At 38.0% G+C, this 14501-nt stretch overlaps 2 protein-coding genes across 6 annotated transcripts in view; both read right to left on the bottom strand.

The window, feature by feature from the left end:
* Positions 1-8941, bottom strand: part of RNF43 (ring finger protein 43) — a 65053-nt gene extending 56112 nt beyond the window's left edge. The window contains exons 1-2 of one of the 5 annotated variants that reach the window (XM_045984572.1): positions 8379-8941; positions 6672-7606 (exon numbers count right to left, since the gene is read on the bottom strand). In XM_045984572.1, coding sequence (XP_045840528.1) covers positions 6672-6923 — 252 coding nt within the window. In that variant the 5' untranslated portion in view covers positions 6924-7606; positions 8379-8941. Of the gene's footprint in view, positions 1-6671 lie in introns of all 5 variants that reach the window. The other 4 variants (XM_045984573.1, XM_045984574.1, XM_045984571.1 and 1 more) reach the window with 4 other exon arrangements.
* Positions 8942-13339: 4398 nt separating this feature from the next.
* Positions 13340-14501, bottom strand: part of HSF5 (heat shock transcription factor 5) — a 43633-nt gene continuing 42471 nt past the window's right edge. Inside the window, exon 6 of the mRNA XM_045983858.1 lies at positions 13340-13410. Within this exon, the coding sequence (XP_045839814.1) occupies positions 13340-13410 (71 nt within the window). The remainder of the gene's footprint in view (positions 13411-14501) is intronic.

The raw sequence follows: 14501 nt of genomic DNA, 5'->3' as shown, positions 1-14501 counted from the left end.
ATTAAACCAAATAAATGCTGTGTAAAGAAGCACCTCAAATATATTGAGTATAGTCATGCTTACAATTTAGAAGCAGCAATCAAGGAGATGCTATGCTGTCCATAAGTCAGAGGAATAAAGGAATAGAGCAAGTCATAGCAAACCCAAAGCACTCAAAATAATTGACCTCATAGTATACTTAGAAATGTGAATGACATAAATAAATCTGTTTCATCCTAAAGTTATCTCCCAGCTATTAGAGTTACTCAGCACCACCATCATGTTCCTTACATTTATTCAATAAATAGTTACTGAGTACCTATTACGTCTGAGGCACTAAGTACACAAAGGCACTGCTCCCAAGAATACATCTCTGAACTAAGGAGACAAAAAGTTCCTACTTTCACAGAGCTCATATTCCACTGAGGGGACAGAGACGAGTACAGAAGTAAAATATTACCGTATGTCACATGGCAACATTTATAAAGAAAAACAAAGCAGGGATGGAGAATATGAGCCCAGGAGGGAATAGGAAGAGCTCTTCAGAATAGGACAGTCTAAGGAGGCCTCACTGAGAAGGTATATTTGATTCTTGGGGTGACACCTGAGAGACGACGAGAAGAAAATACCTGGGGTATTAACTGGGACTAACACGTTGGAAAGGCCCTGAGGTGGGGGTATGCCCGGCTTACCTGAAGGATGACAAGTCCTTAGTCAGAGTGAGGGGAGAGGAAGTAAAAGGTCAGGGCACCAGGCAGATCCTGATGGGCCTTATAGGTTGTCGGAAAGACTTTGGCTTTTGCCCCAATATAGTATGGAAAAGAGCAATGAATGCAGGTCAGAGCACGGGCTCTTAAGGCTTTTAGAGACACAAAGTAGGTAAACCACTTCATAAACAGTTTTTTAGCTGAATCATTATGCAGAGCAACACAGGCCCAAATAGAGTAGATATCTCAGCCTTGGACAATATTTTAGCTTTTTAGAATTTCCACTCTAAAGAACTGATCCCAGAGAGATCTACATCTTTGGAAACCTTAAAAATTGGATTACTAATCTATCTCCTGCAAAGCAGATTGGGTCCATCTCTGTGCAACTTTGTTCTTGTATAATTTATTTGGTTTCTCATGCCCATTAGGTTTCCTTTTCTGTAAAATGGAGTCAATATCACTTGTTCTGGGGCACCTGGGTGGCTCAGTGGGTTAAAGCCTCTGCCTTCGGCTCAGGTCATGATCTCAGGGTCCTGGGATCGAGCCCTGCATCGGGCTCTCCGCTCAGCGGGGACCCTGCTTCCCTCTCTCTCTCTGCCTGCCTCTCTGCCTACTTGTGATCTCTGTCAAATAAATAAAATCTTTAAAAAAATATATCACTTGTTCTTCTTTGGCTTGTGGGTATCTGTGAATCATTTTAAGCTTCTTGGAAGAAAACTACTATGTAAATTCAATGGAACATCATTACCACACTCTTCTCTAACAATACCCTGCTCTACCAATTCTGGTTCCTAATAGGACATTTACAATAGTGCAGTGCTCATTTATAACATCTTTTTCCTCTACTGTACTTAGCAATGCTCAAGGTCATAAGATTAAGCCCTGCATGGAGCCCCACATAGAGCCCCACATTGGGCTCCCTGCTCATCACAGAGTCCACTTAGGAATCTCTCTCCCTCTCCCACTCCCCAATCCCCGGCTTGTACTCTCTCACAAATAATTAAAAAAATAAACTATGGGGACGCCTGGGTGGCTCAGTTGGTTAAGCAGCTGCCTTCGGCTCAGGTCACGATCCCAGAGTCCTGGGATCGAGTCCCACATTGGGCTCCTTGCTAAGCAGGGAGCCTGCTTCTCTCTCTGCCTCTGCTTGCTAGTATTCTCTGATTCTCTCTCTCTCTCTCTGACAAATAAATAAATAAAATCTTAAAAAAAAACCAAAACTATGGCTAACTTTTACATAAAGAAAATTACAACACACACAAACTCTTTACTATAAAAATCAAGGAAATGTCTACCCCCAGAATTAGGTAAATAAACATTAAATAGCCTCAAAGGTATAATAGCAGAGATACAGCTCATTTATTGCCTCCTATTAACCACAGCGATCTATGGATTCAAATTTATAAAATATTTGCTGGATTTCCACATGAAATTAAGAACTACTATGTATACAAATGTGTTTGATGGGTGCTTAAAAAAGAGATATCTTCTTAACTTGAAAAATTATCATTAAGCATATTCTGTAGCTTCCTTCTCTCCTCTGGGTGCCAGTTTCTAACAACAAAGCCAAGTCAAGAAAGGCCCTGAGCTGGGACTGTAGAAGGCAGGCACCTAAGACTGTTAGTGCACACAGCAGAACTCCGTCAGAGGGTGCACTTCTGACTCTGTTCCAAAGTCAATTATAAACTAATTGGATATTCTGCACCTCCATTAACATAAATAACTGAGGGTTGACTGTGCCTTGAATATTTATACTTCTTTTAAAGTCTGTCTCAAAACAAAATCCCAAAACTTTGAAATCTCTGCTTCCAAGTAGCCCCAACTTGTGCAAAGGAACACATATGCTATTTCAAAATTTACGATGTCAGGTTCCTGTATTAGATAACCTACCATGGTCTGTTATAAAATGAAGAGAAAGGTAATAAAAGTTGTTACATAAAAAGGTAGATCCTGACTAAATAAACATTCTGATGTACAAATATCTTTGCAAATGAAACACAAATGAGAGAAACAGAAGGAATACAGAGATCATTAGAAATCAGCAGGATATTGGGTATTCTGGGTCAACCTCAGAAAACAGTACTCATCATTTTCATGCCTTTTGAGTCTGGAAATAAATGAATCATTTATTCAGAGCCCACACTGGTGTTCTGTTCATCTGTGGCATTCTTTGATGTGCAGAATTTTAGAGCTGGAAAAGCCTGGGCTCTAGGGTTCAAGTTCCAACTATGCCACCTACTAGCCACATGACCTTGGCAGATAATAAACACCTTGAGTCTCAGTTCCCTTTATCTGTAAAATGTGAAGAATAGAAGTACTGTACTTTTCTCACAAAGTTATTATGAGGAGGCAACGAACTAATACATGTAAAGTGAACAGCAGACATTTGCAATGCACTATTATATTTGAATCTCTCATTTTTACAGATGGGGAATCTAAAGCCTAGAGAGGTAAAAATCATCTGATCCCAAATCACCCAACTACGTAGTGGCAGAGTCAGAGCTGACATCCAGCCCCTTGAGTTGCAGTGTAGTCACTTGGACAACGACAACCTGCTAAAGCATTCTCTCTCTGGTTTTGGCCAAAGCTTTAATTATAAAGACTTCCCTCCCTCCTCAAATAATTCATTCCAGGCCCTGATTACAAATAAAGCAAAAAGGCCAAGATAGGACAGCTACGTGTTGACTAATAGGTAAGTTAAGGGGCAAGCAGAGACATTGCACAAGGGGGAATTTGTCCAGGAGGTGTTCACTGCTAGTGGCCCAATGCTAAACCACCAAGCTGCCACTGTAGGTCTGAAGCCTCGGGACAGTACATTCTAATCTGGATCATAACTTTGTCCTAAAGTCTAAGAAAATTCAGGACAAACCGCTGAGCAGAAAGAGTGTGACAGTCAAAGAACTGTTGACCTCTCCTGTGCTACGCTACAATCCTCTTGCTCTTTTGCTTTGAGAAAAAGGATTGATTTCAAGTTGTCCTTCTGAGTGACATTTATAAATAAGGAACAGGAATTGGAAAAGAAAATGGGCTGTAATCATTTATAGAAGTGGTAACAACAATATTACTAGAAATAACAGAAACAAACCTTGACAAGAGGTAAATAAATCAGAAAACAGCAAAGTTAGACAATGTATATGCTCTGGCACATTTTTCATCAACAATGGTATAAACCACGAGAAAAAAAATATATATTCAGATGAAAAATAAAAACAGTAAGAAGTATAACCACTATCATTTTGTGCTTTTTACCAGACACAGACAAGGAATTAGGAGAGCTGGAAAGTTTCCTTGACATGGATTACTTGAACAAAATGTAGAGAAATGTCAGATTTTCTGAAACTCTCTGGGAATTCCAGAAACCACAGCAAGGTTACTATTTATTTCTTAAGACACTGTTCTTGTACCTTTACGTTTCCTAGTGCAGAGCACCGCCGATTTTACAAAGGCCTGACTATGTCTTTGGAGACAATCAAACTTAATAGGCAGCTAGAATAATTCATAGCAGAAGGATACATTGAATTATCTAAAATTCCTCAAGGCCAACAGAGAAGACTGCCTTCAGATCTGCGGCACCAGGGTACAGCTATCTATCAAGCAAGCTGAAGTGCAGCAAAGCACGAATCTAGGAGATACAAACTTCAGTTACAAGAAAGGCTTGGTTAACCACTCTCGCGTAAACCTGAGCTGCAGTGTAATCTGATAAGGACCAAACAGCATGGATTCTAGAAGTGTAAACCATGTGTTCCTAACACACTAGAGTTCTTTGAAAGAATTCATCAAATAGTAGATATCATCCAAATAGTAGCATATCATCCAAAAGATTGTTTTGTATTTTTAAAATAAAGTCTCTCTTAAATTATTAAGAAAATTCGGTTACTATTGTGGACCAAAAATTGATTAACAGACAATAAACCAGGACCAATACTGAGAGTATCCAGCTATTAATATTAGGCCAGTGTACAAATTTATTAATGACCTAAAAGAAGCTTATGTGAAGAGAAAAAGTAGAGACTAAAAATTGCCAATAATGTAAACTACCCAATAATAAAATACAAAAGACCTTGCTAAATAATAGATGCAATGAAATTCCCTCATCACAAAGTAAAGAAACAACACTTTTAAAAGTTAATAACTAGAAAAAAAAAATTGGCAGGATTTACCAGAGTGAGAAAAGGTACAATAAGCAAAGATATGATAAAGATTGGTAAAATAATGAATGGCAAAGAGAATGCTGGCTAGTCTCTGTTATATACCTTTTCCTGCATGCATACACAGAGCCTTATGGTAACAGAAGACAACACAAAATAAAAGAGACACTATTTTATGCAGCATATAATTAACCCATTGAACATGCTACCACAGGACATTAATAAGACACAGAGTATGGCTCCCAAAGACCTCAGAAATATCAAAATACGGTTTTGTAGTAAAATTACTTATGGAAAAAAATGAAAATGGAGCATACACCTCATACTTCAGGGTATCAACAAGGCAAGCTCAGGAAGAAAGTTTCCTTTTAAGTTATAGTAAAATGATTTGTGAGTTCAACTTTTAAATATTCCTAATTCCATCCTAGAACTCAGATGAAAGAACTCTTATCTAAAAATTATTTTGCCACTTTTTCCAGATACATTCTTTTTGCCTGTTTATTTTTCTGAATAGCTAAGCCCTCCATTTCATCTAATTCTTCTTCTACTTCACTTATCCCAGTTTCAAAATGTTGCCTAAAAAATGATCACGAAGAACCAAAAATCATATATGTAAAATGCATATTTGGAAGAGTTCTTTAATTTGTTAAATTTTCTCACCTTCTTTAAGTAGACAAAAATTGGAATTCATACAATCTTTGGTTCTGTTCATATCACACAATTAAAATCTGAGGCTGAATGCTGAAGTAAATCATATTTAATAACATCTTAACCTATGTCCAAGAGCTACAGCAAGAAATGCCCTTTTATAAAGTGAATTTTAATCAATAAGGAACATAGTTCTATGGAATAAGAAACAAGAATGCTACAGTAAAAAAAAATACAGCCCTTTGGGCTCTATGTTCACCATGGGGAATGAGCAACTCATCTATGAAAAGCTATGGCCCCAGTCAGTTCATAAATTCAATACATAAAGAGTAGGCTATGAATGAATTACAGACAAAATTCACAGCCTGAAAGCCTAAGAAACTGTGTCTGAAAAGCTTTGTGGGTCAGTGAAAAAAAAATTTTTTAATTTTTTTCAAAAATAAAATTATGTGTAGACAAGACCAAAGGAGGCAAGTTTACACCTTGTGTCCATTTTGTAATGCAGTCCTCTCCATTTTGGGCTTAGCAATAGGGTGCTACACGTGGTATAAAGCCAGCCGTAGCATTCAAGCTTGACTGAATTTTAGAAGTGACACAATGATCAAATATGCTCCAAGGACATTCTAGAATTTCAGGGTGCTGCTGACCATTACAACCTCCTCACAAGTGTATGGTAACAGATGGTCACTAGACATACTGTGTGATCACTTTGTAATGCATACAGTATGAAATTATTACATTGTACACATGAAACTAAATAATGTTATACACCAATTTTACTTCAATAAAAAAAAAATCAACCTCTTTCGTGTTCACTTCGATTTTAAACAGGATATAAAGTACGATCCTCATGTCAATTAAATAGAAGTCCATATATTTAATCTACCAAAAAATAGTGTCCAGAACACATCACTTGCAAAGAATGGCCTTATTACGTGGATCTAAAGAGGCAATGTAATATCGGAGTTAAAAACAACCAGATGATCTTCTAAAATGCGGAATTTTATGTGTTTCTTCTTTAGCATAAAACAAGATGTTTTAGAATGCCAATAAGGCAATATCCTTAAAAGAGGAAACAAACAGAAAACTAAACAGCAGAAGCTCTTGCATGGTATTTGGCTTGAGAGACAAAAAGAAGAAAGGCATAATTCGAACAGATGGAAAGTGAAATGTAATAAATTGTCCTTACCTGCATTAGTTTTCCTTCTGCTGGAGTTATTTCAGCAACACCAGCAAAAACGCCTTCCAAAGTGAGATTCAGTTTTCCTGTGGGGTCCATTTTCAAGGGGATCACTCTGATAATAGCTTTCTGTTCTGCTGATCTTTCCGACTCCACCGCTGCCGCCAGTACCAGTCCTGTGCGTCCAAAGCCTGCCTGCAGGGTAGCCATCAGCAGCCAGGGCCAGAGGGCAGCCAGCTGCAGCTGGTGGCCACCACTCATGCTACCAGCTGCAGCAATGCACTTCGGCCATACATACCGCTTCCACCAACCAATTTCAAGTGCAGCTTCTCAGATCCAGACAAGTGGGGGAAAAGAGAATTGATGCTTCAGTTTCTGAAAGCCAAGTCGTAGTCTGGGCCCTTCCTTTCTCTAAAGTGTCTTCCCACAAACAGGTGGCTTTCCTGATCTGTCGGGGCAGACGGTGTCTTCAGCCCACTTCTGCGGCGGGTCTGTCATTTTCTCCCATCTTCACTATGATTAGTAAAGATACCACCGCTTCTCTTCGGGATTTCCAACTTCGCTTGAGGTGAAATGTTACATTCTGAACCTATATTTTGTCAGTTCGCGTGGTGCTGGTCTTCCATATGCATCAAGTTGCTGAACCACTAAACCCGACGTTAATGAACCAAACCAGGCAAAGGAAATAGCGAAAGCCATGCATCGAAGGTGAGAGTGAAAAACGCCAGCTCGGAAAATGAAGAGGTGGTCCTTTTGAAGCCACAAAACTTGTCAACAGCAAAAGACTAAAGATCACGGGGGAAAAAAGGTGTTTGTGTTTTTTTAATGGAGGAGAGGGTACAATACTTCAGGCCACACCTTGAGAGATGTCCAAAGATGCTACAACACGAATTCACAAAAGTTTCCACATTAAACTGTATTTTAGTGCAGCCAAAGTTCTAGGCCTGTGGAATTTATAATACTTTTCATGAAGTTAAATATGCTATCATTTTTAATGTTCTACCTAAATTTACCTACAAATTAGATGCTAATTTATATGTCTTCACAGAGTACGGGATAATCCTGAGTCTCGCCACCTTTTCCAACTTTCACAATTAGAAGAGTATTTCGAAAGGTTAGCTTTCCAATTATTTTTCCCAGTTAAATGATATTTCTATCTTTATTTTTCCATTCTCTTTTAGGGATTCCAACTTTTATTCTCCTGCTTGAGAATGCCAAGCGCTTTGATTTCCCATGAGATGCTTTTAGAAACTACTTTCTTATCCAGATCTTATAATCTGTAATTTTCCACGTTCTTAAGTAAAACAAAGAACTATTCCTAACACGTTTTCAAATTCCTCGAGGGGGTGGGGAATAAAAGATGGGGGAATAGGGAGTTGATTAGTCTACAGGCTCTAAGTAGAACATTCTGAAAAAGTAAAAATAAGCCTGAGGAGAGTAGATCTGTGCTATTTCTAGGCACACTTGCAAAATTTGGGTCTTTGTACAAACAAAACTTTAGTTCTAAGATATTAAAGTGTGCACCCTTAAGTAAATATAAATGCACTTCAACCATAAAGGCTGCCGTGTTCAGAGGTCAAGTTAAAAAAAAATCTTATAAAGTCTTCGGAATAGTGCTGAAAAGCCAAACAATTGAACATGAACCTGTTATATAGATCCTTCTCTTTTGCTGAGGCAGAGGGAGAAAAATAAGAATTTCAAAAGAAATCTGCAAACCTGTTGCGCTGTCGGGCCCACCGGAATCCACGGGGGTGAAAGAAATTCAATTATGCTTTTATAGGTCCTGCTCAAAAAAAGGTTTCAACTGCTTAACCAAGTACAGCTCATTCTTCCACCTTCTTACTCTGCAACCAGACCAAGGGCCCCACACTGCAGGTAGGTGCCGAGAAATTCCGCAGCCTGAAAAAGTAATCCATGCAGGTCAAAGGCAAACATTTACTCCAGGCTTAGAGCTACTGTTCCCAAGAACTCTAAAAAGCGCTTATAGAGGATCCAAAATCATTTCTGAAATCTCCTTTCTAACAAATGTTCTTTTTCTCCCCGAACAACATATAAAATGATCAAATCTTGAGAGAGAAAAGGAGCAAAGTAGCAAATACATCAGCAACAATTCACTACCAGGAACACAGAAAATCCCAGAGGGAGAAAGCAGTATCTCTGAATCACGGATGGGCTTGGAAAGTTCGGAAAGATTCGAGTGCTTCCCTTCCAGAAAGACAATTCTGGATCAACTCCCTAGAGGAGGAAGCCTGTGGTTTGTAATTGGTGTTCTAGCTCTGACTCCCTCCCCTGGGACTGCAATCACGCTCTCCACCTGCTGACACAAAGTGAGGGTGGAGCAGCTAGAGGCAACCCGCCCCTCCTCCTGGCTGGCTGGAGGGCCAGGGCTTGAGTGCGCGCACACTTACGGAGCCAGGCACGTTCTTTTGCTCTCTGCTCTCTCGGCTCCTCTACGCCCTCTATGGAGCCACAGCCAAACTGCATCCAATTCAATGCTCTAACTTTGTCCTGGTAAGCAAGCTACCACAAGTAAATCAAGTCCACTCACACACACATCTAAGCAGCTTCTGCAACCAGGAGAACATAAATGGTCATATGAGGAAATAAAGAGAATAAAACAGTGAAAACCCAGAACATGAAAGAGCAGACACAAGACTCTGCAAATAACAAGTTCCAAGGGGTTTCGTTCCTGCTCTTTTTGAGTTTTAGTGTCTAGAAAGGGCACAATGCCAGGATGAAGTGATCCAGTGCTATAGTCCTTATTGCTGTCTCATGTCTGCTACACCAGCAAGAATCCTGTCCATTTTACACATAGTTTTGCTTCGGCTTTTACGTATTTAAATTCAGCAGCTCTTTTCTAAACTGTGCCCGTATGGAGCTTTTTAAATCAGGCTGGTATCAGAGGTCTGGAACCTCTTATTTTCTTCTCATGTCATTGGAGAGTGAAATAATACGATGGATCACACCCATGCCTTCAATGTAAGATTGCGAGGAAGTCTGCCATCAACACAACCAAAGGGGTAAAATATATATGATTCATAAGAAGTGTGTAGGCAAAAAGAAAACCAATTCTTGGCTAATTACCACAACCATGAACTCTACCCCTTTTAGTTACCTTGTCATGAGAATGCAAAAGTTTCTAATATATGCGTCTAAAATTTGAATTTTCAAATTTGCCAAATTATATTGGACTGTGTCCAGACATTTTATTTTTGACCTATTGCCAACAATCTCCAAACTGTACAAATGTACAATGTGAATGTGGTTAACATATTGAAGTGCACACTTAGATTGCTTTTACACTGAAATTTTAGTTGTGATAAGAAGCACAGAAGACTAAAAATGTTTTCGTTGTACAAATGAGAGTATATAAATTGATCATCTGTAAAATGTGGTTAACAATAATTGCATTGTAGGTTGGTTATAAAACTCTGAGCTGACATAATGCCTCTAGAGCAAAAAAGTATGAGTGCTTTCTTTACCTTGAATATTTTTTCCTAAAAAAGGTTTATGGGAATAATTTTGGCATTTTTTGCCTAATAATTGACATAGAGCTGAGAAATAAGCTCTAAAATAAATTCTTAATTTAGCACATTCTCTTTATTGGTTGGACCTTAAGAACACAATGTAACTAAAGACCTTTACAGCTCTTTTCAAACAAAATTTTTAAAAACTTCTATGGTTTTATATTTTTTATTTTATGTATATTGTGTAGTAGTATAGCATAAATAATGCAAAATATACATTACTATATTTTTAATAGATGCAAAAACATCTCCTACCAATGGACTTTGCTTCACCTGTTCCTGCTTGAAACTTGCAAAGAAGTTAAGAGAACTAAACAAACCTAAGAGTTAATATACACACTTAGTTAAAAGAAGAGAAATAAAAATAGATGTGGTTGCCCTCTCTCGAGGAAACTGCATGATTTAGGAATGATGCTAATACGTATTGTGAGTCTGGGTATCCCGTGAGATACTCAGGATCAAACCAAACAGCCCTATGTAGTTTATTGCACTGATATATTGTTTACTAGGTCACCAGAATTGACAAGCAAAAGAAATTATTCTCTGGCTTATCCCTCAGGGGTTGATATACCACAACTTCCACAGAGATGTCATAAAGATGTCATTACTGTGGTAATGAAATGCCCATCTCACTGACATCAACCACCTAATCTTACCCATGAGAAAGATCATCCTTCAGGATCTAGTTCCACATCTGGATTGTCTAAAGTTACTGAAGACTATTCATCCTTTTCCTAAAAAAAAAACAGGTTTATATAAACATGTCCAAGAATTGTCCATATCCCTAATGGCATTTGAAAGATTCATTCGCTATTCAATTGCAAATGGGAAAAAAAAAACCCTGACACTTATTAAAGTCAGATTCTTTGAAAAACAGAATACATTCTTTTTTAAATTTTGCTAAGACAACTGAGGTTTCTACTGATCACCAATAAAACAGTAAAAACAAGCAAGACAAATCCAGTTGAAATACTCACTTTATTGTTGACTGACTGAAATTTATCACGCTTAAGGTGCTGAAATACTGAGGTGCTAGTCAGAAACCTTGTTCATATGTGTCAGACCCTACCGGCTAATTCACACAAAGATTGTATTTTATCTTTTGCCATTTTCCCCAAGTCAGTGGTGATAGCTTAAGTTGATAGGTAGCAGGCATGTGAGCAGAGCAGGAGATCCAGCTCCTTGGTCTGTTGTATTCGTATATAAAAAAGTCTGGGAAGCTGATAAAGGTATTTCATTAATTAAGCTTTAAACCACTGAAACCAAATCCATGCCAAGGTTTCTGCTTGACACATGTTCCTCAAAAGATATTATTTCTTTCAACATACACAAAGCTAAAAAGGCATATTAAGGGAAGGAATGTCTCCTATATAGTTTATCAGCTTCTCAACATGACAGAGAAAAGGCAAAGTTCCTTCATTTGGAAATTGGGTCTCCTTTTCACATACTCTGCCAAAATACATAGGCCAAAAGACGGAGGAGTCTTGATAATTTGTTCATCTTTTAAACCTTGCTAATAAAGATGAGTAAATGCCCATCACATGGACATCAACTAGTCTAATCAGATGGACCAAACAGGTCACTTTTCAGAATCTACTTTCATATCTAAACTGAGTCATTGCATACCAATACAGAACTCATCTTTTTTTGAAAAACTACTATCTCTGTAACATTTCTATGGTTTGACATCATTGGAAGGTGCAATGCAATTTAAGAAATGAATTGTTACACCCACGAAGAGTAGCATAGTATTTATGTCATATCACTAAGTGCCTTTTCTTTTTAATTAGTTTCATATTCCTAGGCTTTCCTTTTGTTCCTGTAATTCTTATTAGGACAACTGAAACAGAATCTGATAAGGAAGTTCTAGCCAGTTTAAAAGACTTTAAAATCAGAAAGTTTCTTGCTATCATTGGATGAGCAAGTGAGGGATCAACCACACAAAGTGGATACCCAAGATACCTCTCCTAAAAACCGGTCCCACAGTCCTACTATTTGAATTTAGAATCCTACAGAGGGGATAAAATAAAAATGTTATGGTCTATCCCACTATCTAAAATTCTCTCAGAAGCTTAAACCAGACATAAAGGATTAAGAATGTCAGAGGTATACAGTTTCTATTAAATGACTACTAATCAGTTTTTCCCAATATTTGCACACAATATCTCATATAGATGAGAATTTATATGTACTTAATATAAAAAGCTAATGCAAAAAAACCAGTGTTAAACCTCTTACTGTTTTTGTTCACACATTTTCCCCTTCAAAATAAATATCTTACACAAGCATCCTTTATCCTTCTATCCTGCAATATTAATAAAAATACAAAGCTTTAAAACTTTTAAATCTACCAGCATTTATAAATATAATAAACAAATACTTTTCTTTAGAAGACACTTAAATAAGTGATATACAACAAAACCTTCTTACCATTTATGATAACGTATCAATAAAATTAAAGAAAGATATGAAAATAGAAGAATGCTCCCATTAATATAAAAGAATTGGGGGCTGTTAAGTGTGATGGATGGTCCAAGTCCGGATGCCTTGCTTTTGAAACAGAATGCTGGGTTAGGAAGTAAGAGCATTTCCTGGTTAATCACTTAGAAAATTAGCTCTTTCTCAGCGTTTCTTCCCTGGAATTCCTGACCCCTTTAGACCTGTGATCTTGGTGACCTCACATGCCTTTGTTTCTCACACAATCTTCTCTAGAAGGATCACACTGTGACTTGAAACAGATAGACTGAGCTCCCCACTGGCGTTGTGCTGACTACAGTTTGAGAGCGGCAAGACAGCAAAGCAGCACACACATTGGTTGGAGATGATTCTCCAGCACGCAGATGCGGCAGCTTTCAGATGCTTCTGGACTGTAACAGAAGGCCAGGACTTTTCATTTGAAAGGGATCTGGGCAGCAAAAAGAAAAAAAAAAGGCTGCTTGATGTTTAGTAGTTTGTCAAGGTAAATAATCTGAAACAGCTGTAGTAAATACCAAAGTTCCAATTCTCAATTAACAAAATTCTCAATTAACAAAACAAAAATACTTTTTTTTTCCTTAACAGAACTGAAAAAATCCCAACAGTGTGTCATGTGCAAGGCTAGTCTGCCTCCAGCTACAGCTAGTGCACAATGTCACATTTGTCATCCGTTCCTCACTCTTTTAATTCTTCCTCCTTTGGAAAGTGCTCCTGCTTGCAGGCCACGTCCACCAGCAGATGAAGATCTAGAAAGAAAGAAGGTTCGTTTACTCACTCTTAGCCTTTTAGACTGTAGAGCTCGACAGGTAAGTCTTCAACAAGAAGAACAAGTTGCTCATGTTTAAATGAAGAACTGGATCTAAAATTATACTATCTCTTCAGATTCTCAGATTTCGGTCGTTCCTTATACCTCTAGAGCACACAGACGCAGCCCAGTTGTTAATCCAATGAGACCAACAAAGTGTACAGTTTATATCTTTTCAGTGATATAGCTGCCTCTTTTCATTTCAACTGCCTTTTATTTTAAGTAAAAAATTAAGGAAAGGTGTCAAAGGGATCAAAGTGAAATATACACACACACAAAAATTCATTTCTTTGATATTATAACAATGAGTGGGTGGGTGGCTTGTGGGAATATGAAAAAGTCATGTCTTCAGAAATACAATGTTAAAATAAGTAATCACTATTTTTCCAAAGTTAATTGACTCCATAAAATTTCCACTTACTGACAACACAGCTGCTCTCTTGTAGAAAAACCCATCTGAACACTCTGTAAAAAAGAAACAGACCCTTCATGGAAGTGAGAGACAAAGAGGGTTGGTTCACCAAGAATGGAAAGAACTAAGGGCGCCTAGGTGGCGCACTCGGTTAAGCATCCAACTCTTATTTTGGTTCAGGTTGTGATCTCTGGGTCACCACCTCAGGGCCCCACCCCTGGCTCTAAGCTCAGTGCAGTCTGCTTGGGTTTCTCTCTCTCTCTCTCCCTCTCCCATTGCCCCATCCCTCCTAAAATAAATAAACAAATCTTAAAAAAAAAGAATGGAAAGAACTAAAAAGTGAACTCTTAGCTCAGGTAGTAGATTTTGTAAGACAAAAAACTAAGATCATGTACAGAAGTAGAGCTCAAGGACCTGAGTAACACAAGCAGAAGTAAAAAGACCCTAATGTGGCTTCTAGACTCAAGCTAATTAGTTTACAGCTTCTAGAGCAACATACACACTTCTGGTTTATAACTTCTAGACCAGGGAACCCTTTTAGGTTTGTTTTGAAGCTTACAATATTGCTGTAGTAGCCCTTGGGAATTAAACTAAACTATACAGCATGAGTTCTTGATTTA

This window comes from Meles meles, chromosome 18 (assembly GCF_922984935.1).
Source record: "Meles meles chromosome 18, mMelMel3.1 paternal haplotype, whole genome shotgun sequence".
NCBI lineage: Eukaryota > Metazoa > Chordata > Mammalia > Carnivora > Mustelidae > Meles > Meles meles.
The sequence above is the reverse complement of the archived record's forward strand: the minus strand, read 5'-3'. Positions and strand labels throughout refer to the sequence as shown.